General features: G+C 42.9%; 1 protein-coding gene across 2 annotated transcripts in view; it reads right to left on the bottom strand.

The window, feature by feature from the left end:
* Nucleotides 1-22,952, bottom strand: part of LOC308300653 (DNA (cytosine-5)-methyltransferase 3A-like) — a 101,385-nt gene that overhangs the window by 28,975 nt on the left and 49,458 nt on the right. For both annotated transcript variants that reach the window (XM_080744529.1, XM_080744530.1), the window contains 3 exons: nucleotides 4,380-4,595; nucleotides 1,765-1,923; nucleotides 274-381 (listed from right to left, as the gene is read on the bottom strand). In XM_080744529.1, coding sequence (XP_080600655.1) covers nucleotides 274-381; nucleotides 1,765-1,923; nucleotides 4,380-4,595 — 483 coding nt within the window. The remainder of the gene's footprint in view (nucleotides 1-273; nucleotides 382-1,764; nucleotides 1,924-4,379; nucleotides 4,596-22,952) is intronic.

Raw genomic sequence — 22,952 nt, 5'->3', positions numbered from 1 at the left:
GACTAGAGACTGTGATTAAGATTATAGTTCCCTGAAGACGCGGCAACAACATTTGCTTCTTCAGCTACAGAATGTATCGACACACAAAAGGGAGGTCATTGAGTAATGAACATTATTGTGTGCGCTGATTCCAAGAATAATCTTTCATCATGACCAAGGAATGCATCGATTCATAAAGGCTGGCTGCTGTGAAAGAGAGAGAGTGTGTGTGCGTGCGTGCAACCTTGCGTGCGTGCGACCTTGTGTGTGTGTGTGTGTGTGCGTGCGTGTTACCTGCAGAGCCTCGTAGATGGCCTTGCGGTATTTGGACTGTTTGTTGTAGGTGGGCTGGTGGAAGGCAGAGGCAAAAGAGCTGAACGGCATCAGCTTCTCCACACACACCTGGAGACACAAAGAGAAAGGAAAGGGCTGATCACTAACTAATCAAACTAGCAAAGGAATAATGAGGTCCCCGGTGGTTCATAACCGTTTTTGGGACAGTGCCCCCCCTCCCTATCCAATATCTAGGTCCCTTATGGCCCCCCATCAGCTGTAATGTAGGCTAATTGTCTTCTCTGAATATTATATTGATTATCATTATCATTTGTTTTGCTGGGAGCAGAATTATATTCATGAGGGTTAAAATGCAATGGTTAGAATTTAGACATTCAAACTTTAATTTGGTATCGTTGTTGATCACAAACACCAGCAAATGTGACACACAATAAAATCCACAATGTTAATGTATCCATTTGTAACTCCAAGAGTGTAAAAATGTACCCTTCCAGGTCCTTTTTGTACACTCTCAATTAAGAATTAACACTAAGGATTTTGCTGTATGCCAGGAAATCATCACTGAAATGAGTTTCAGTCGTAGTGCGCCTAAGTTCAAGCGATTGTGGTACTTGGGTTAGGGATAGGATCTGGATGCATACCACGGAATGCTCTTCCGCACGTTTTTTGATTTCTTTCTTTTTAAGTTGGCTTTTGAAGGCATTGTCATTATGTACACTAAATTCCAAAGAATATTTCTGTTAATGAAGAGTTTATTCAGAGTAGGTAATGTTTGTGTGAACTGAACGTTTATTTACAGTAGCACAAATGTTTGTAATGAAAGTGCTCGCTAGCATTTTGGATAGCATATAGCAGCGGTTCTTAACACATCGGATGCCCACGTGGTGCAGTCTACAAGTCAATTTCTTTGATGTCGCTGGAGGCCCACGACGCGTTTGACGCGTTGTACAGTAAACTATACTGTACTGTAGCTACTGCACTTGGCTACCGCGGTGATGAAACAAACTCCATTTCCCAACATGCAGCGCGCAATTACGTCACCCGGACGTGCTGTGTGTCTCGTTGACTTCCTGTTTAGCGGCTGCACAAAAATGCTGTTTTCTCCGGATTCTCTTCCTTTTTTCATTTTTTTCTCAAAACGGCAGCCTCTTCTACATGCCGTAACACAAACACTGTGGCTTAGAAATGATAAAAAACGGTCCTGACTGAAAGAAAAGATTTTCGCGAAATAAACAGGACATACTCGGATTACATTTACTCGGATTACTTTTCTCGCCAGTACTCTCGCCGGTAGGTAAAATGACGCGTTGCCATGGGCACCAGCAAATTAAGACGTCAAAACCACGTGGGCGTCCGATGTGTTAAAGTGGGGTCCAGGGACTGTCAGTGTAACCTTGAGGGGTTTTCATAAGTCACTATTACAGAGCCCTGAGGGACCAAGAAGGTCAACCAAGTATAGAGTTTACAGTTAGTGTTTAAAGCTTTCCTTACCACAGAGAACATGCCGTCTCCAAACCACATGACCCAGCGGGTTCCGTCTGCAGCTCGACTCCGCCCGCTCATCCACCAGGACACGATCCTGCCTGGCCACCACGTGAACCCCCGGAGCTTCCCAAACACCAGGGCACCGATGCCAAAGCCCCTGCCATCCTGCACACACACACGCACACAGTATACTTCAGTTGAAAAAGAAAGTGGATAAATATATATATACACACACATACTGTAAACAATAGACCTTATACACACTGCGGCCATCTTGGATCACATGACTTCCTGGGATAGCAGCCTGCATTACAAACCATTGTGAACAATGGAGCGAAATATGAGTTCTATTCAACCATTTTCGTTTGACCAAATCGACAAATGGGCAGATGACAACATCAACATCCCCAAAAGGATTCTCGTGTGTGTGTGTGTGTGTGTGTGTGTGTGTGTGTGTGTGTGTGTGTGTGTGTGTGTGTCACACGCATAACTTGAGCACTGCCCGACCGATCGTCTTTAAACTTGGTGTGTGTATCATCAAATTGTTGATCCTAACCAGCGGTTGTCCAGAACCAAAAAAATCACACCCGTGTGAACTGAGCGGTGGTTTACCCACCTCATAGATCATGTGTACCGATTTTTGTGACATTTGAAGAAAATATGTAGGAAAAGGAGCAAAAAGTGTGTTTTGGAGAAAATTCAAGATGGCGGAAAATCTATCCTGGCGCAAATGGGCGTGGCCTATATGGGGAGATGCGTCTTGACCCAAGGAATCCAGGGAAAAAAGAATTTTAATTTTCCGATCTACGGTTCAAGAGTTACGGGGCAAAACGCAAAGTGGGCCGTTATAGCGCCACCATGAGGCCGAGTGATGTAATTATTTTTCGATTCATTCTTAAAATCATTATGAATCTCCTCTCCGAGGTTTGAAACTGTAGCTCCTATGCTTTGCGAGAGAAAAATACTTGAATGTGATGTCTTGCATTGTCCCATTATAAGTCAATGGGGACAATTCAGCGTCGTTTTTTGCCGATTACGTCGCCATTGTAAGGCGGATCGGAAAGAAAGTTACTAGAACACCATTCCCGGCCGAGCCGCACGTTTTGATGTATATATTGCGGGGGTGGCGTAAATGGTGCGGGACTAGTAGCGTGCCGAAGTTTAGGCTACATACAGACACGGACGGACGGACGGACGGACGGACGGACGGAGACCCACACACACGGCCACGTATAGGAGCGTTGTGACCACCGCTCAAAAACAGAAATCTCTATTGGTCTGTCCACAGATATAAAAAGCTAGATACCTCGTCCACCGCTGCAGTTGTTTGGAGGGACCCGTCCAACTTGATAGGCAGAAAAGCGGAAGTGTCGAGGGCAGACTGCCACTCAAAAAAAAAACGACTGGCCAATCACAGCGTGACTTTTCCAGGACGTATCCAAGGACTACAATTCAATTCAACAGAGCCAGTTCCTAGTGTTGCGCGACGCAGCTGTTTTTAAGAGCTGTGTACGAAAAGACCCGCCCCCACCTGCCTCTGATTTGCCTACCGACCTTCCGTGTCTGTTACGCACACTGAAGAATTCCAAGCCTGTCAATCAAAAATGCCTATCAAAGCGAGACGGGTACCAGAGAGCCAGAAGTGGCGTCTACCTTTTTATGTCTGTGGGTCTGTCTGTCTCCGTGTCAGTGTGACCCTTTTATGCCCATGTATGGAGATACCTGATGACACAAATACTGTATATCGCCATTGTACTTAAAATCCATTATTGCGACCGTAGGTCGCAAGTTTACTATGAGAAACGTCACAGCTTGTCCGCATATAGACTTGTACACATTTTTACGTCTATGGGTTTGCCGCTCTGACATCATGCTCTGATGTCACTGTGATGTCCGGCACATCTTGTCCACGTATCCGTGTATCTCTGAAGGTCACGCCTGACACTGTGGTTCCCCTGACAGATCACTGTGACATCACATGTGATATCACAGGTGACATCACCTAAGTAAAAGTCCATATATGGGTATCCCCCAGAATCCCTTTTATGCCCATATATGAAGATCCCCGATGTCATCGATATATATCACTGACCAGATGGCCAAGACATGGCCCATATCTGTGTGTCAGGGCATTAACGACTTGTGATTTTTGCAAGTCGACTCGACTCAATAAAAAGTTGAGTTGAAGTCGACTTCATCGTTTGATGACGTCATCACATCACACACAACCCCCCAATTATTTTGGGGGGTCCCCAGATGATTAATTTAATGTGAAACATTGTTTTCTCACTCAACAGTAAACAAACCAACATAAAGTTTAGGTGTATAGATATATACTTTTTAATACCTCTAAAATGGCAAATTAAACATTGTCCAAATTGTCAAATATATAGAGGCAGAAATTGTGAAAATAGCAGATCTACATGCTCACAACGCCTCGCAATAGAAAGCATTTTTTTTTTTTTACTTCGACTTGTCGACTTGTGTAATGAAGTTGACTGAGTCGACTTGTCGACTTTTTCGTTAATGCCCTACTGTGTGGCTGGTTCAGATAGGGATCTCCATGTATGGGCATAAAAGATATTGTATGTTGTGATGTCATGGGAATGTTGCACCCCTACCTGGTACTCCATCTCGCTGGGCGTGGCCTGGTCTCCCCGGGCAGCGGGCTCTGGCGTCATGGCGACGCTTGGCGAGGCAGGGTCTGTGTGTTGTTGGGGAGGGGGAGGGGCTGGCTGTCTGGCAGGGCTGGCTGGCTCCTCCTCCTTCTGAAAGTCACCCTCTGATAGGTCGTCCATCATGCTCATCTCAGCCTCGCGGTAAGCCCGCCTTTCAGCCTGCGTAATAAGACAAAATCATCATGTTATCGTCACAACCCAAAAAACATCTTCTGGGTAGATAATGCCGGCAGTGTCGCATTGGAACAGTATCAGTGTTGATTTCGTCGACTAAAACTATGACGAAAAATGTTTGTCGCCTGCTTTTTTTTCGACTGACGAAAACAAAATTAAAACTAAGCTGTGATGACTAAAACTAAGACTAAATATATTGACAATTTCGTCAACAGAATAAAAACTAGACTAAAACGTTAGGGAGAGACTAGTGGAGAAGAGAGTCATTTTATGTTTGGCTGCTCTCAGGTGTTGCAAGCTTAAAATAGCAGATCTACAAGCTCACAACGCGTCGCACTGCGACGCGTTGTGAGCTACACAAACAAGCTACACAAACGAGCTACACAAACAAAAAACAAAACATTGGGGAATCATATCCATAAATTAGTATGAGCATGAAGGGAAGAAAAAACATAGGCAACATTTACCACTATGGCCATTCATTTTGTTTCCCCACACACCTAAAGGTGGTATATGGCATTTAAGAACAATTGACATTTTGCAAAGCATACTGGTACATGGTCTTTTTAATCAGGTTGTCAAATCTGATTCTAAGAAGAGACCGAGCTCCTAGTTAAAAAAGAAGCGTTCGAAAATGTCCACCATGGCTACCGGAGGCGCGCTCACGTATTAGTTTGTATTGGCCAGTGTGCTCTGGGTACCCAGTGCTGTATATTACAGTAGGCATCTTTATTTTGGCTAATCTGCTACTTTTAAAGGGATCCCTGGCTAATACGACAAATATGCCTTAATACATTATAATTGTCCTCTATAACTACAATGTAAAATTAAAAAACACCTTAATTATTTTATTTCTTCTAGAAATAGCTAATCTTTCACTCAACAGGGGAAATGCCCGTCGCAAGTTGATGATGTCATAAATGTCATGTGTGATGTATCCCTATGGAATTTATGGCATACATGTGAAAATAAAAACAAACTTAATACTTCCTATTCCTACTATGAGCATCAAATCAATATTGACATAAATATGCCATACATTCCATAGGGATAGATCACACTCACACATGACATTTATGACATCATCAACTTGCGACAGGTATTTCCCCTATTGAGTGAAACATTAGCTATTTCTAGAAGAAATACAATATTTAAGGTGTTTTTAATTTTTAAATTGTAGTTACAATTATAATGTATTAAGGCATATTTGTCGTATTAGCCAGGGATCCTTTTAACACATTTTAAGAGTGTATTTAGTTGTTTGAACGTCATATGTGTGGCTAATTCACCATGACAGACCCTATTTAAAAATATCGCCACAGGAAAATCACAGCGCCAGAGAAGCAGAGAATGTTAAGGTGGGTTTATCACCAGAAAGTTTCAATTTAAAACAGTGAGTTTTAGTCAATGGAATAAACATGCGTTACCACTGGCATGGTCCTTTAAGCATGATACTAAGTTACTCAAAAAATATTTGTCCCACATGCCAATCTTCATGCCTGCTGAACACAAGATTATTTGCAGACCTTCATGAAGTACAGTAGTACATCATGGTACTCATGTATGGTGGTGGTCTTTATGTCTTATAGCGGGGGTCCTTGAGGGGTTTTCCAGGGGGTCCCCAGCTAAACGAGTTAATATAGCATCCAAAGGAGTTTAACCACTGACTTTAACCCTATATGCACACGGTTATTTTCAAAGAATCTTGAGGAATGTGGAGTATTTTTGAAGCATTTTAACAAACAATGCCTGGCAAGCAAAGGGTCGCATTCAGAATGACACGGTATTTTTTTATTTGACTTCTCCATATGTCTTAAGTTACATACGTTTTGACTATCCAGCCTTCGTCAGTGTCAGAGAGCCGTGGTAACAGCGGTGGCATTTTAACAACACAAATCTTGTATGTCCCGGGGGTCCCTGGCACAATATTTTCAGAGGGGGTTCCGCGGCCAAATACATATTAAACCCATTTAGATCGGGTACACATTATAGTGTATCATTATTTTATGCTTTAACTATTGAAAAATAGCAGATATACAAGCTCACAGCGCGGCGAGCTTGTAGATCTGCAATTTTTGAAAAATCGTGAAAATTAGAATTTTGACCCGATTCTATAAGATTTTTTTTGAAAAATCTATGTTTCTATGTCAGCAATCTGGCCATACCAGCCATCGTCAAAGAAAAGGTCGTTTTCACTTAAATGGAGCTCAGTTAGTCTGTTCTTGAGAGACTACTATGTCAGTGGTTCTCAAACCTTTTCATGTGAAGGATCCCCAAAATGTTATTTATTTGGCCACGGACCCGCATCTCAAAATATTTAGTTCCAGGGACCACCGAGAAGCAAAATTTGAGTTACAAATGTACACTTTGAAAATACATATATTCAAAGATTTGCACACATTTTCACGACTTTTTCAAAAATAGCAGATCTACAAGCTCGCAGTGAGCTTGTATATCTGCTATTTTTCACTGGTTAATAATTGGTCAATAATTCTAGGCCTTAATATGGGGGTCCTTTGACATGAAAACGTTTGAGAACCACTGTCTTACGGTATAGCTAAAAAAGCATAAAAACATAAAAATGACCCATGTTTATTTTAGGATTGTGGCATAATTGATGTTTTCTGTGGCCCGTCCAGATGAGTTTGTGGATGCAGCAGATCGGGGTCTTATAGGAGCCCTGGGCAGTTTGGAACAATCCTCTAATTGTTCCTCTAAACAGGAAGTGAGCGGGGAGGGGAACGGGTGCAATGGGTTCAGGCAGCCCAGGAGTGCTCGTGTGTGTGTGTGTGTGTGTGTGTGTGTGTGTGTGTGTGTGTGTGTGTGTGTGTGTGTGTGTGTGTGTGTGTGTGTGTGTGTGTGTGTGTGCGTGTGTGCGTGTGTGTGTGTGTGTGTGCGTGAGTGCGTGTGTGTGTGTATGTGAGTCTTTGGAGTGTGGGGTGGCACTCAAAAGAAAAAGGAAGAAAGCGCATGCAGGCTATGTGTTGTTGATGTGTGTGGCTGTTAGAGATTGAAATGAATATTGACAGAGCGCCTGTAGAAATGCAGCGAGACATTAAGAAGGGACAGGCTTTGGAGTTTTGCATTGAGGATGCACAATATCATGTTTCCTCTCTGCGTACAGTAGTCTATCTGAGGCAGTAAGATGAACCTGTCTGTGTGTAGTACTGTATCTGGGCCAGTAAGAGAACCTGTCTGTGTGTAGTACTGTATCTGGGCCAGTTAGAGAACCTGTCTGTGTGTAGTACTGTATCTGGGCCAGTAAGAGAACCTGTCTGTGTGTAGTACTGTATCTGGGCCAGTAAGAGAACCTGTCTGTGTGTAGTACTGTATCTGGGCCAGTAAGAGAACCTGTCTGTGTGTAGTACTGTATCTGGGCCAGTAAGAGAACCTGTCTGTGTGTAGTACTGTATCTGGGCCAGTAAGAGAACCTGTCTGTGTGTAGTACTGTATCTGGGCCAGTAAGAGAACCTGTCTGTGTGTAGTACTGTATCTGGGCCAGTAAGAGAACCTGTCTGTGTGTAGTACTGTATCTGGGCCAGTAAGAGAACCTGTCTGTGTGTAGTACTGTATCTGGGCCAGTAAGAGAACCTGTCTGTGTGTAGTACTGTATCTGGGCCAGTAAGAGAACCTGTCTGTGTGCAATACTGTATCTGGGCCAGTAAGAGAACCTGTCTGTGCGCACTGTGCAGGGATACTCAAACTTCTGAAACTGTGGGCCACAGGTTCAGAAGTTTGAAAGAAAAAAATAATAAATAATCGGAGAGGCAGCATTTTTCTTTCACGCAACAAAATTGTGGAACACCCTCCCTCAGGAAATCAGAGAAGCAATCTCCACAGAGAGTTTTAAACACGGTTTAAAAACACACCTCTTCAGGTTAGCATTTGCACAGCATCTTTTAGGCTAGCCCCCTCATAACACCCTCAGCACTTTAATTAACCTTTCCTGTTCATGGTTATAATGTACTGAAATGCTATAAATATTTTTCTTATTTTTTGAATGTTTATCCTGCTTTTATTATGTATCTTACTATTTCACATCTGTGTTTATTGATTGTTGCCTTTTTTATCTTATTAACATTTTATGTTTGAGGTACTTATTGTATCTCTACCTGTGAAGCACTTTGAACTGCAACTCTCTATGAAAGGTGCTATACAAATAAAGTTTATTATTATTATTATTATTATTACAAAAATGTCAAGGGGCCAGTTGATAAAATGACATTACTTGATAACTTCTCTCTATCATTTTCTTTATTTCCACATAACTTAAGACAAGTGCAATGTGAATTATTTTATGACTTGGAATTTCGTTTATATTCTGGCAATGGTGCAATTTGTAATCAAAATAATTTGCTACGTTTTCTCTCTTTTTAGTAATTCTGTGTAATTAGCATATTCCACACAAACACTAAAACAAACTAATGTACATTTGTCTGCTATTTGTCTGGGTTGATGTCTGTCTGCCTGCTATCAAGTGGGATAACATTAAAGATAGCTGAGCACATCTCTCTTTCAATTGCTTCACAATGTTATTTATGATTTGGTCCACATTCAACACAAATGGCTTTTTACAGAAAATAAACTTGTAAACTAGATAGTTACTGTATGGCTAAGGAAAATCAAATCAAATCAAAGAATCTACTTAAAATAGATTACCCAGACTGTTTAGCTACCAAATGGATAATGATGCAGATGTTACTGTAAGTAGAGCTACAGTACATCTCTCTTTGATTTGATTTGCATTAGGCCTACAATGACGTTTTGGGTAAGCTACTCCATTGGGCAGAGAAGAAAAATCTGAGAAAATTGGCGATTTCAATGGCCGCTTTCAAGATGTTTTGGCCATTATCTCTGTAACGCGAGGTCCAATCTGCTCAGTTTAAAGCTTGTTGGATGCGTGACTTCGAGGACATTAAGCTGGTGGGCCAGTCAACATTGTGCCGGAGTTTAAAGCCGGCATCATAGTCGCCTGGGCGGTGGAAGGCTTTACACCGCGGTGTAGTCTTTTCGAGTCTTTTTGAGTCATGAAACTACAACGTTACATCATTCCTCACGGTGGAGAGCTTTCCACCGCGATTCCCGACACATCTCTCTGTTTTTACTATCAGACAGACAGGCTCTACACCCCGTTCACTGATTGGTCAATCAAGACTAGTCAGTCACGGTGAATAGGACTCCACCGTAGCGTACTATGATGTCCTGCACTTATTTTCTGACTTGAGGTGGAAAGCTTTCCACCGGTGGATAGCTCTCCACCGTACACTCTGATACGGGCTTAAGTATCACTGCAGTACTGTACTCCAGCGTTTCTCAACCACTGGTCCTGGGGACCTTTGGTGTGCCCCTGAGAAGGGTCAAGTGTGCCCCTTGAAACTGCTTGAAAGCCAGTATTGTATTTATCATTTTAAAAATGATTTAAACTCGTGAAAACAGCCGATCTACAAGCACACAACGCCTCGCGGTGCGAGGCGTCATGTGACTTGTAGATCTGCTGTTTTCACTACTGTTGTGCGACAGCCTTGTATGATGAAGCAGGGCTTTACTTTGCGAAGAAACGTACCGGTACACATTTGAAACTTGGGGATAGAAGGTTTCTTCCCGACAGTGATGATATTTACACGCCCGTATTATGTTGGTGTGCCCGCGTTGCCAGCCTCTATCACACACTTCGTTTTGGGAAGAGAGTCTGGGGTTTCAGGAAGAGTTTTCATTTCTGGGGTTTGCCCCAAACCACGTGCCCCAAGCCTACAGAAACCACGTGCCCCAAGCATACAACCCTGATTGGCCAACCCTTGAAGCTGGTTGAGGAAATAGAATCTCAATGGATCGGTGCCAGACCGTACTACAACACCACTACCGCCAGGGGGTGTTGTTGTGTTTGGTCTGGTTTATTAACCAGGCCAAGTGCCCATGGATTCTTGGGACATGAAAAGTGTGCCCATGCAGAAAAAATCACACTCGCGTGAACTGAGCGGTGGTGTGTGTGTGTGTGTGTGTGTGTGTGTGTGTGTGTGTGTGTGTGTGTGTGTCTGTGTGTGTGTGTGTGTGTGTGTGCCCCCTGTGTGTGTTTGTGTGTGAGTGTGCCTGGCCTATGCCTGGCCTATCCTGAACAACAGCGCCCCTCCCTTAACATGTGTGGTCAGAAAAGGTTACTGCAGGCTACATACCCGGAGACAGACAGACAGACAGACAGACAGACAGACAAACAGACAAACAGACAGACAGACCCACACACACGGCCACGTATAGGAGCGTTGTGACCACCGCTCAAAAAGGTTGAGAAACACTGCTGTACTGAGGCAGAAAGATGAGACCAATGTGTGAGGAAGACGCGGGGAAAGCGAGAGCAATCAAAAAAGTAGAGGGACTGATGAGGACAAAGAGGAAGACAGAAGAGAAAAGGGGGAGTGGGGGGGGGGGGGGGTTTAGAAAGGAGGAGGAAGGAAGCATGGTATAAATTGCAGTGTGAGAGACAGTAAAAGTGAGAGTTTTGGTCTCTCTGACAGGTCTCTCCTCAGGGTGACCCGGGGGCAGGGGGGTCACCCCTCTGTGCTCCTGTTGACCCCTGACCTCATAAAATCCTAATCAGCCCGTTACACGGATCACAGACGCAGAGCGACCACACAGATACACACACACACTCACACACACACACACACACACACACACACACACACACACACACACACACACACACACACACACACACACACACACACACACACACACACACACACACACACACACACACACACACACACACACACACACACAGTGAACAGCGCCCATGTATGGCACATACAAAACACATTCTAAAGGAAATTCCATGGAGAACAAAGTTTCTACAATACATGCAACAATCTCTTAAGAGTAGAAAATCTCAAGGAATTGGCGTTACATTAAAACAACAATACTGTATCTGACCAGTAAGACTCCCTAAATCGGGAGAAAAGCGACCGTCACGTCGCATACACAAACTTTAGAAGGCAATGGTAGCCAATCAGGAGGGAATATGGGAAATGGGACAGATCCATGTTGATGACATGACTTTAGAGATACTGTGTACCGCTTTGCGTGATTTTAGGGCAAAATCTGTAGGAGCAGTGTGTTTGCAAAAATGTGTTTTGCAAAAATCGGCCTGATGGTGGCGCTAAAAGAGGGCCATGTGAGAAATCAGGGACAGAGGTTGAAATTTGCCATCCAAGGAGTGTGTGAGCAAAGTTTGGCATGGATAGGGCCAACGGTGCCAGAGATAGGTGTAGGGGCAAAAGTGTGATGTGACGGACAGACGTACAGACAGACAGCCGGTCGAGCTTTTTTTATAGTAACTTGTAACCTGACGGTCAGAACAACTACAAAATATATTTGTGGTTGCTAAGGAAACTTGATAGTTGTAATTGTCTTCACCAGGACGACAGCGGTTGTCCGTGTGTGTGTGTGTGTGTGTCTGTGTGTGTTTGTCTGTGAGTGTGTCCGTCTGTGTGCAGCTAATCTCAGACACAGCTGGGCCGATTGGTGTCAAACTTTGCATGCACACACTCCCAGCAGGGGATCTTTCACATCAGCATCACGGTGGTTCCATACCTGGCCGTTCATGTTTTGGCCTATAACGTAGGTTATGTGAACATACATGTTTCAGATTGTTCATATTCCATTCCGAATGTCTAGGATTACATTCTAAAGGATGTGGAAGGGGCCCATTTTACACAATATTGCAAAAATTATAATAACTATAAAGGTGCCATCCTGGGAAATTTCAAGTGTGGTTCCAATGGTGTGAAGTCACATGAATACAATTTATATGGTGCTTTTCTAAGTACTAAAAAGTCGCGTTGAAATAATAAATGCAGCACCCAATCTACCCCCAAATTTGAATCACACATTGTGGGGCCTCTAAACAAAGCAGAGCCAAAAGCAATTCCAAAGTCACCCATAGAGGGCACCACAAATGATACAAATACAAATGTCACTGTTGCAGAAAGATGTTTTGATGTTTTTTTCTCTCCACCAAATGACACATGTTCTTGTGAGTCTGTGACAATTACACTCAAATAGGCTTTTGATATTACTGTACTGCTAAATTGTGTTGGTTGCTAGGCATCCGCCCGAACATTGTTTGAGAAAGTAGTGGATTCCTGTTGAATTCAGTTGATTAAACACTATTACCAAACATTTTTCAAAAATGTTCAGAACTTGGGCTATCTCGTAACACATTGTGAGCTTGTAGAACATTTAGCCTATAATAACGTGCAAAAATAGGGACCTCAGGGTTAAAATGTAAAATAAATAAGCTTGAGGTTTTATGCAATTAAGATCATATCTTCATTGACATCTACCTGTTGGTGTCATCTCCTCTCCTGTCCTGTGCCTTTCGCGGGTAACACTCTGTGTGTAATTAGTTCAGGTAACACTCTGTGTGTAATTAGTTCAGGTAACACTCTGTGTGTAATTAGTTCAGGTAACACTCTGTGTGTAATTAGTTCAGGTAACACTCTGTGTGTAATTAGTTCAGAATGCAACCTTAAAACAACGATAGATTCACAACCATGGACAGAAAATGGATGCTTAATCATACTTTGTATTTCCTTTTTCTGATCTGCCAATAAATAATTCAAATCATCGGTCATTCCAGACCTGAGTAGTGAGTACAGACCTCCACCAAGGTGGCAGTTTGTCTAGAACAGGGGTTTTCAAAGTGGGTGACGGGGCACCCTGGGGTGCCGGGACGGCAGTCCAGGGGTGCCGTGAGAGATTCTGATAATATTTGAAATTTATTTGGACATTTGAGAAAATATTTAGTATCATTTTAAACTTGAAGTACAAAGTTATTTTCATTCAGTTCTAACCAAAATGGCTATTTTGGTTAGAACCAAACATAATCACTAAAATATCATCACTGTCGGGCAGAAACCTCGTATCTCCAAGTTTCAAATGTGTACTTCTTTTGGTAAAGCAAAGCCCTGCTTCATCATACAAGACTGCCGCACGAAACTAGTGAAAACAGCCGATCTACCAGCACACAACGCCTCGCATCGTGTGCTTGTAGATCTGCTGTTTTCACTAGTTTAGTACATTTTATAGATGATAAATACAAAACGAACGGTTTTGGACATACAAGGTTTCCACCCGACAACGACGATATGCTATAAATATAAGGTGCTGAGAGTGAAAATTATAATGTAGGGGTGCCTCGGATTAAAAAAATATTCATGGGGTGCCCTGAGACAAAAAAGAAGTTTGGGAACCCCTGGTCTAGAAGGGGTTTTGGTGCCTCTGGCGCCATGTCCCTTTATTTGAATAGAACTTCATCATGCATGTGACCAGTTGATCTGTTCTCCCTGGGCTCATCATGTGTGGTTTTCTGTTCAGAAGTGTGGTGTGCATTTTGTGACGCACTTCTGGCTAACTGATGAGTTCTTCCTTGGCCCAGGACCAACCACCAAGATTTGTGCAAGTCCATTCATAGCTGCTGGAGATACCCTGCTAACAGACAGGGGCATTAAATATAGTACACTTCTAAGAACATTGATAGAAGAAGGCTTATCGACACTGTCAGGCAGAAACCTTGTATCTCCAAGTTTCATATTTGTATGCCCTGCTTCATCATACAAGGCCGTCGCACAAAAGTAGTGAAAACAGCTGATATACAGGCACACGGTTGTGTGCTTGTAGATCGTCTGTTTTCACTAGTTTAACCCATTTTTAAAATGATAAATACAAAACAAACCGTTTTGGACATAAAAGATTTCCACCCGACAACGATGTTATGTTAATGTATGATGTTCCATCTATTCTATACTATACCTGTAACCAAACAAAGTTCCTAGCACATTTCCATGTAGATATACGGTAGTTTATGTTTACATAAGTATGTACAGAATGCAAGTGTACACTGCAAACAGACATAAGGGTAATTCTGATTTAGATACTAATCTATGATATCTTCTCTACCTACCTGTCTGAAAACCTGCAGCTCATATAAGTCTGTCTGTCTGTGTGTTTGTCTGTCACACCTCATGCTCCATATATGGCCAAGACACTTGCAAATTGACGTCTGACATCATAGATGTCTGATGTCATAGACCACATGAGACACAATATGTCCATCCATACATGGACATTCCCCATAGACCACATGAGACTGACACAATATGTCCATATATGGGCATTCCCAGATGATGCCCTGCTAGGGCAACCACACTAATACAATCCCGACACGAGTCACGCTTGCAAATTAATTCCATCCTTGTCCTTTTTATGCCCATATAATGTGATCCCTGATGTCATCAATATTAAGCCCATATCAGGGAATATTGTGTCAATCTCATGGTGGTCTATGACGTCAGACATCTATGATGTCAGACGTCAGTCATCTCCATATTTGGGAAAATATTTTGGCCACCTTTTGTCCAACTTAAAGGACAACTTTGTTTTTGGAGCTGTGTGCAGCTCCCTATACGTGGCTGTGTGGGTCTGTGTGTGTGTCTGTCTGTGTGTCTGTATGTAGCCTGACTTCGGCGCGTAACTAGTGCCGCACCATTTACGCCACTCGCGCAATATATACATCAAAATGTGCGGCTCGGCCGGGAATGGTGTTCTATTACCTTTCGTTCCGATCCGCCTTACCATGCCGACGTAATCGGCAAAAAACTACGCTTAATTGTCCCCATTGACTTATAATGGGACAATGCAAGAAATCACTTTCAAGTATTTTTCTCTCGTAAACCATAGGAGCTACAGTTTCAAACCTCGGAGAGGAGATTCATAATGATTTTAAGAATGAATTGAAAAATAATTACATCACTCGGCCTCATGGTGGCGCTATAACGACCCACTTTACGTTTTGCCCCGTAACTCTTGAACCGTAGATCGGAAAATTAAAATTCTTTTTTCCCTGGATTCCTTGGGTCAAGACGCATCTCCCCATATACGCCCATTTGCGCCAGGATAGATTTTCCGCCATCTTGAATTTTCTCCACAACACACTTTTTGCTCCTTTTCCTACATATTTTCTTCAAATGTCACAAAAATCGGTACACATGATCCACACACACACACACACACACACACACACACACACACACACACACACACACACACACACACACACACACAATTAGATTGTAATTAGAGAATATAAAGGATGAGTGTTAAAATGTTTTCATTTACTGCTTTCTATTGTTTTAGTATTTTGATTTCAGTGGGTGGGGGCATGCGAATATGTCTTTTTAGACAGAATAAGCCGGCAATTTATTTGTTACTATTTATACCAGCCCCCATAAGTCACATCTGCCCATGAAAGATTGCGGTGCATCTTGGGAATGGGCTTAGTGTGTCTAAAAATACATATTTGGCCACTTGCATGCATGCATGCAAATCAAAATTGTTAAAATCACTAAAACGATAGAAAGAAGTAAATGGAAACATTTTAACACTCATATTTTCTTTTCTCTAATGACTATCTAAAATATGAACCCTTGTTGTAAAAAAAACAAAGTTGTCCTTTAAACAACCAACCAGGTCTGTGCACCTTTTTGGTCAAAGTTGATCCCATGCCAAAGCGCCAGCGCGCGCCCAGCAGTCTCACCAGGCGGATGCGTGCACGCACCCATGTGCGTGACCTCGCCTACTACTATTTCCACTACTACTACCACCAGTAGTAGTAGCAGTAGTATTACTACCCAGGTCAGGCATGTGACGGTGTCTGGCCCAGGAACATGTGACCAAAGGGAGGTGTTGCGGTTGATATGAAATGATCCTCCATTAAAAGTGATTTACTGTGGCTTGGCCGACAGGAACGTTTTGCATGGTCGTACAGTTAACGGTATCAGGTTGCCACTTGAACTTAAGCCTAAGCTACTATAAATAAATAAGAAGTTAAGACAATGTTTATGCACGGTTTGAAATGTACTGAAGCAAATGCGTTGTTTCCACTTCTAGCAGCATACCATGTGATACCCATAATGATACAGTGTTCTGGGTTTTCCACTACGTCCTAGCTTAGCTTGGTGCAGGAAGGCAGTGTGGGTCTCAAAAGACCCTTTTCGACTGCAGCTTTAGCACCACACCACACCACACTGCACCACACCACACCACACCACATAAAAATATATACATTTTCCATTACACAAACTTACCCCTATCGGTAAGAAATAAATTGACCCTTTTTACTGTGATTATAATACAATATAATTTGTTATTACAACTACCCTAAATTATAATACACTATAATGGATTATAACTGTGATTATAACACACTATAAAGTATTAATGTATTACTATGATAATTATATAATACACTATAATAGATTATAATAGTGGTTAGAACACAATAGAATCTATTATCATGTATTACAACTATATCCTGGTGGTCTAAATGAAAAGTCAGTGAGTGATCAGTCATTATGAAGTGTGTGGCCCTGTTTGGCCTAGCTCAGACCTACTCTAGATTGGATATTTTTTAGTACCATGTTTAGTACCACTTTCACACCACTCTACCCAGGTCCTTGTAGTGGAAAACCTGGCACATGTGGGCGGTGTGGAGTGGTGTTGGGCCTGTGGAAAAGGGGCTAAAGTACCCCTCAGGGTTCCTGGGGAGGAGGGGGGGGGGGGGGATAACTGCAGTTTCTCAACCAGTAGAATCATTTAAAAGACATATCAATATTGTTAAAAGTATCAAATATGTTTAAATGACATTACATAAGTCCATTCAATCTAAGATAATCTTTGAACAAATACTGTAGGTGTAGTGTGGGGGAAAAAAGCTTCAAATGAAATAATGACTGTTAAGAGCTTGATATACTTTGTTGTGCGTGGTCATGGCAAAAATTTCGATGTCCCGCTGTTTTGAATCCCCAGTGCTCCGGTTAGGGTAAGGGTAAGGGTAAGGGTAAGGGTAAGGGTTAGGTTTAGGGTAAGGGTCAGGTTTTAGGGTTAAGGTTTAGACAGCGTTCACCAGTGACGGCAGGTTAGCGTTGTGCGACAGTCTTGTACGATGAAGCAGGGCTTTACTTTACCAAGAAAACGTACAAATTTGAAACTTGGCAATTTCTGCCCGACAGTGATGATATGCTATTTTTGGTGCAGAACAGCGTTGCGCAACCAAGTATAAATAAATTAAAATAAGATAGCAATGAATTACTGACATGCGACATGCGCGCGCCAATTCTTGGACATCTGGCCACTGTGGCCAGTGATGTATATTGGACCCATATATGGAGACCTCTGGTACCCATATATGGAGATCCATGTACTATATGAGATATGCTGTTAGAGCCCAAACATGCTTACTCATATATTCGTTATGTGAAATCCTATGATGTCTATGACATCTGACATCATACCCTTTTAGCCCATACATGGAGATCCCTAGAACCAGCCACACAGATATGGGCTGTCTTGGCCATATATGGATTCTGTTAGTGTGTTATGTGGCCGATGTGGCCTCCATATATGGCCTCCATATATGGGCATTTCCCATATGAAGTCCTGTTATGACATCAGGGAACTGATGTCATCAACATATATGGGCATAAAAGGGATTCTGTTAGTGTGACATCACAGTGAAGCCAGAGCGTGATGTCAGAGCGGCAAACCCACAGAACCACAGTATCAGACGTTAGAGACAGACAGACAGACAGACAGACAGACAGACAGACAGACAGACAGACAGACAGACAGACAGACAGACAGACAGAGATACGGTCAAGCTGTGACCGTTCACATACTAAACTGCGACCTATGGTTGCAAAATATAAGAAGTGTGCCTACTGTGGGCATACTGTATATTCTAGTGGTGAGAGGTGGTCCTTGAAAATATTGTTCAAAATATATGTTTAGCGGTCCAGAGCTCACAAAAGGTGGAGAAGCACTGCAGTGAGAAGCTATGCTAGAAGACCTGCTGGTTTAAGTACCTAAAACATGTTTAGTACCATCACAGATGTCTCCACCACGTTGTTGTTGTTAGTGCACAAACGCTGTAGACAGATGCTCAACACTACACTGCACATTCTATAGCCTATACTGACAGTACACAGAGAGAGGCCTGGTACGGAGCAGCATTTAATTTGATGTCGTTTACGTTATGTACGTCATGAAGATATGACTGATGAAGAGAGCATGGAAACACACACAGTGAGAGAGAGAGAGAGAGAGAGAGAGAGAGAGAGAGACAGAGAGAGAGAGAGAAGGCGCTTTTCCACTGCAAGGTGGAACCAGAACTTTCAGGAACCAGAACCTATTTTTTTGGTTCTGGTTTTGTTTCCATTGCGAACGGCCCGGTTCCAGACAAGGTTCCTGGAACCTCCTGGAACCTTTTTTAGGTCCTGCTCCTGATGTAGAACTAAACTTGAGTTCTGGGAACCTATGGGCGGGGCTAGCAGCGCTCCTGCTCTCGATTGGTCGAGCGGAGGTAACGACACCGAGGAGAACGGGGAGAAATCTCTCACAACACAACAGCGTCATTTTTAAAATCCTATTCCGACAGACAGAAACACAGAAACACTATGGACGCGACGCCATATCCAGAAGGAGCTAGAAGCATCCGTTCTAAATGAAAGGATTTTCAAACGAATTCCGTCGCCGTCGTCTTTCTGAAATGAGCGTCGAGTGCACAAGCAGACAGACACGGTGCCAAGCAAAAATAAAGAAAATGTACGTCGATAGACAGACAACAAACTACGGTGGAGATACGCATTTCTACAGACTCCCGAGTCGCGAGGCAGCAGCCGAGCCGTGCTGTGACGTGTGTGTGTGTGTGCGTGTGTGTGCGCGCGTGTGTGTGTGTGCGTGCGTGCGTGCGTGCGTGTGCACCGCATGTGTGTGTGTGTGTGTGTGTGTGTGTGAGTGTGTGTGTGAGAGAGAGGGAGACGCTTTTTTTTCCTCCCTGGCTAGAGCAAAGGCAGCGTACCGACCAAACGCTCAGTCAGCAGCTTGTTTGAACGTTCTATTGTTTTTTTATTTTTTTATATTCAGAAAGTAGTAATTAATAATATACGTATTTACATAAAGCTGTTATTTTAGATTTTAGATTCCCGAATGTGCTGCTGTTAAAATGACCAGCTGTTTTGTCTCAGCCAAATCAGGCTGACCAGTGGAGCTTCCCGGTTGGGTCTGGTTATATGGAAACAAAAGCAGAACTTGGTTCTGGAACTTCACAGGTTCTTGAAAGTTCTTGGTTCTGGAAAGTTCTGGTTCTGGCTTGGCCCTGCAGTGGAAATGCGCCTATTGAGAGAGAGACAGAGAGACAGAGTGGCCGTAATGTTGTGAGTTACGACTTTGAACTTAGATGAACCCCGTGGCCTGGTCAGTATTTTCACTCCGGGCCCCCATCCCCCCGTGACCTCTCACCCCTCACCCCCCTGACCTATCCAATGAGCCATCTCTTAAACCACGCCCCCTTTATGACCGTGACCGACCCTGACCCACCGATGAACCCGTTGTTGCTCAAACCCACAGATTCACCCCACCCCACCCCACCCCACCCCACCCCCACCCCACACACAGACACACAAATGACCCACACACAAAATGTCTAAATCACGGCTAAGAGGGCAGTAAAGACCTTACGGCGCAACGTTCGGTCAATAGACAACATACGAGACGAGTGTTCTTTCATTAAATGTGATGGCAGCCATGGGACTGCGTTACAGACGAGCTGTCAGAGGAGGGTCTTCTCCATGAACCTCTTATAGAATGGAGGCTGCTCCTCCTAATGACAGCACAGCCTGCTTGCATGACTTCACAACAAAAGGACGTTAAAGGGACAATTCCGCTGTTTGTCCACAGCAAGGGTCCTATAAGTCATTCATCACCATGGTGGGAGTTAACGTGTCAGATCGTTGCTCGGCATCTCTCCTTCTCGTTGTCGTCCAGACGTTAAGCGACATTTGGTTTGCAGGGTTAGGGAGGGTTGTAGTGAGGCAGAAATGTACTACAAAAAGCCTCAGGACAACCACGGTTACTGAATGACATTGCTACAAACCTTCCAGGTCTTGTCACAGACTTTGAAAGATAAGATAGGAGTTTTATTGATCCCTGTGGGAAAGTTCTGGTGTTGTAGCAGCAACGGCAGTAAGCGTGGAACACAAGATTGGCAAGAGTAGAGATAATAAAAAAGATAAAATGAAATAGAATAAGATACTAGACATCTGCTCTGGGACTGACTAGGGCTGTCACAATTATTACATCATCGTCTAATCACAATTATCTGACATAATCGTCATAATCATTTCCATGTTGAAAAACGTTCATATATTTAAAAAAAAAATAGTGGAAACAGATCTAGCTTGTAGATCGCCTATTTCCACTATCAATGTTCTATTCTAAGTATAAAGTTGTCAAATATGTCAGTAATTTCTTTATATATTTAAGTTATGGGTCATGATTGCCGTGTGCAACTTCAAAGCCTAAAAGCCAAACAGAAATGTAATTGTCAACGCCGAATACACAATTAAATCGTTAAACGCAATTATTTGAGTGATAATTAATCTTCATGTAAAATGTCATAATCGTGACAACCCTATAGGACTGACGAGTCTCCGTATGTATATTCTATCAATAAATGTAAAGGTATAAATGTACAATCTATCACCAGTGCATATATATGCATGAGTATGCAACTGTCAATGATATGATTATGACAGTGATGTTTTATCTGCTTATTGTAAGTCGCTTTGGATTAAAAGCGTCTGCTAAATGCCTAAACTGTAAACTGTATATGAACGCATGGTCTTTTAACAGCGAATATCAGACATATGTACAACGTGTCAACAGTATATCTGGATAACACAGTGTTATGTACCTTCCATCCGCAGTGAATATGAATATAATGACTTGTAAAGTCTTATGTGCAGCTCGTGTGAGGAACCCAGGGCTTGGTGACCTTCAGATGGTTTACTACTAAAGGTCTTTGATGTTGCTGGAGGCTCCTAGGCGAGGAGAGGAAGCCTGTATGTGGTTGACAGCGCTTGGCGCAAAGCCAGTCCGATCAACACAGAGAGGATCAAATAGGAAGGCAGGCAACCGTTAGTCAAGCTGTTTTTACTTCACTTAACCGTTGAAGCCCCCGTTTTATACTTGGTATGATGGTGTCAAACGAAAAGAGATCCACAAGAAGCTCACGGTGTGTTGTTGCATCGTGACACTCTGAAAGCTTGTAGAGGAGAGGAAATTGCAAATGTTTGCAAAGTAAAGCCCTGCTTCATCATACAAGGCCATCGCACAAAAGTAGTGGTGTTTTCACTAGTTTAAATCATTTTAAAATGATAAATACAAAACAAACAGTTTCAGACATACAAGGTTTCCACCCGACAGCGACGATACACACATATTTCTCTTCTCTTACGTTTGACATTCTTGACATGCCAAAAATAGGTGTGGGAAGTGGTTGATATAAAACAGACACGTGACTTAAAACCTAACCGGAACCGAGACAGACTGCATCACATCCTGCACTGATAATAATAATTCTGAGAAATGATCACTGTAGTAGGGAAAAAGGCTTAACCCATTTAGGCCTGACCTAAGTTTTCTGAAAAATGTCAAATATCATTCAAACATTTCAAAAACAAATTATGTTGCTACATACTGTACAAGTACTGTACTACACTAAAAATGTGTTCCCGGCCTGCTTAAAGACCCATGAACACCCCCCCCCCCCCCACACACAAACACACACTCACACAAGCATGCATGCATGCATGAAAAAGCAAAAAAACACATCACTTACAGACCGGACATCGCAGCCCTGCAGCAGCAACTTTCCATCTCTGTCTCTCTTTCTCTCTCTCATGTTCTCTCTCTGTTTCACTTCCTCCTACACTTTTACCCTCCTCTGCCCTCTGCACTGAACTACTAAACTACTAGCCTCACACTCTCTGTAACAGCCTCTCTAACAGCCTACACACCTCACACTAGAGCCCTCTCTCTGTCTGTCTCTCTCTCTCTCTCTTTCTCTCCCAGGGCCGTGCAGAGAATGTTAGAGAGGCAGGGGCTGACGTTTCTAAAAAAGGGCCTTTTGGCAAAAATATTGAAAATAGCGTGACACGTTGCGAGCTTGGAGGTCGCCTATTTTCGCTACTTGACTTCTACACAGAGAGGGCAATTCCTTCAACAAACGATGCTGCGTTCAAGTTCAGGAGAGTTTAAGACAAGTCAATTCGCTTGAATGCTGCCTTCAGGTATGGCATGGAAAGAGGGGCATTTGCATTTCTTTCACCATAGTGAACACAAGCATGCGTTAATGGTATGGAGAGGGCACTTTTTTGCAGACATAAAAGGGCAGGGGTCCAAGCCCCCTTTGACGTCTATGTGTGCACGTGCCTGCTCCCTCCCCTCTCC

The sequence above is a fragment of the Nannobrachium achirus genome (assembly GCF_963921795.1).
Source record: "Nannobrachium achirus genome assembly, chromosome: 16".
Lineage (NCBI taxonomy): Eukaryota > Metazoa > Chordata > Actinopteri > Myctophiformes > Myctophidae > Nannobrachium > Nannobrachium achirus.
Note: the sequence above shows the minus strand (reverse complement) of the source record. Positions and strands in the feature narration are given on the sequence as shown.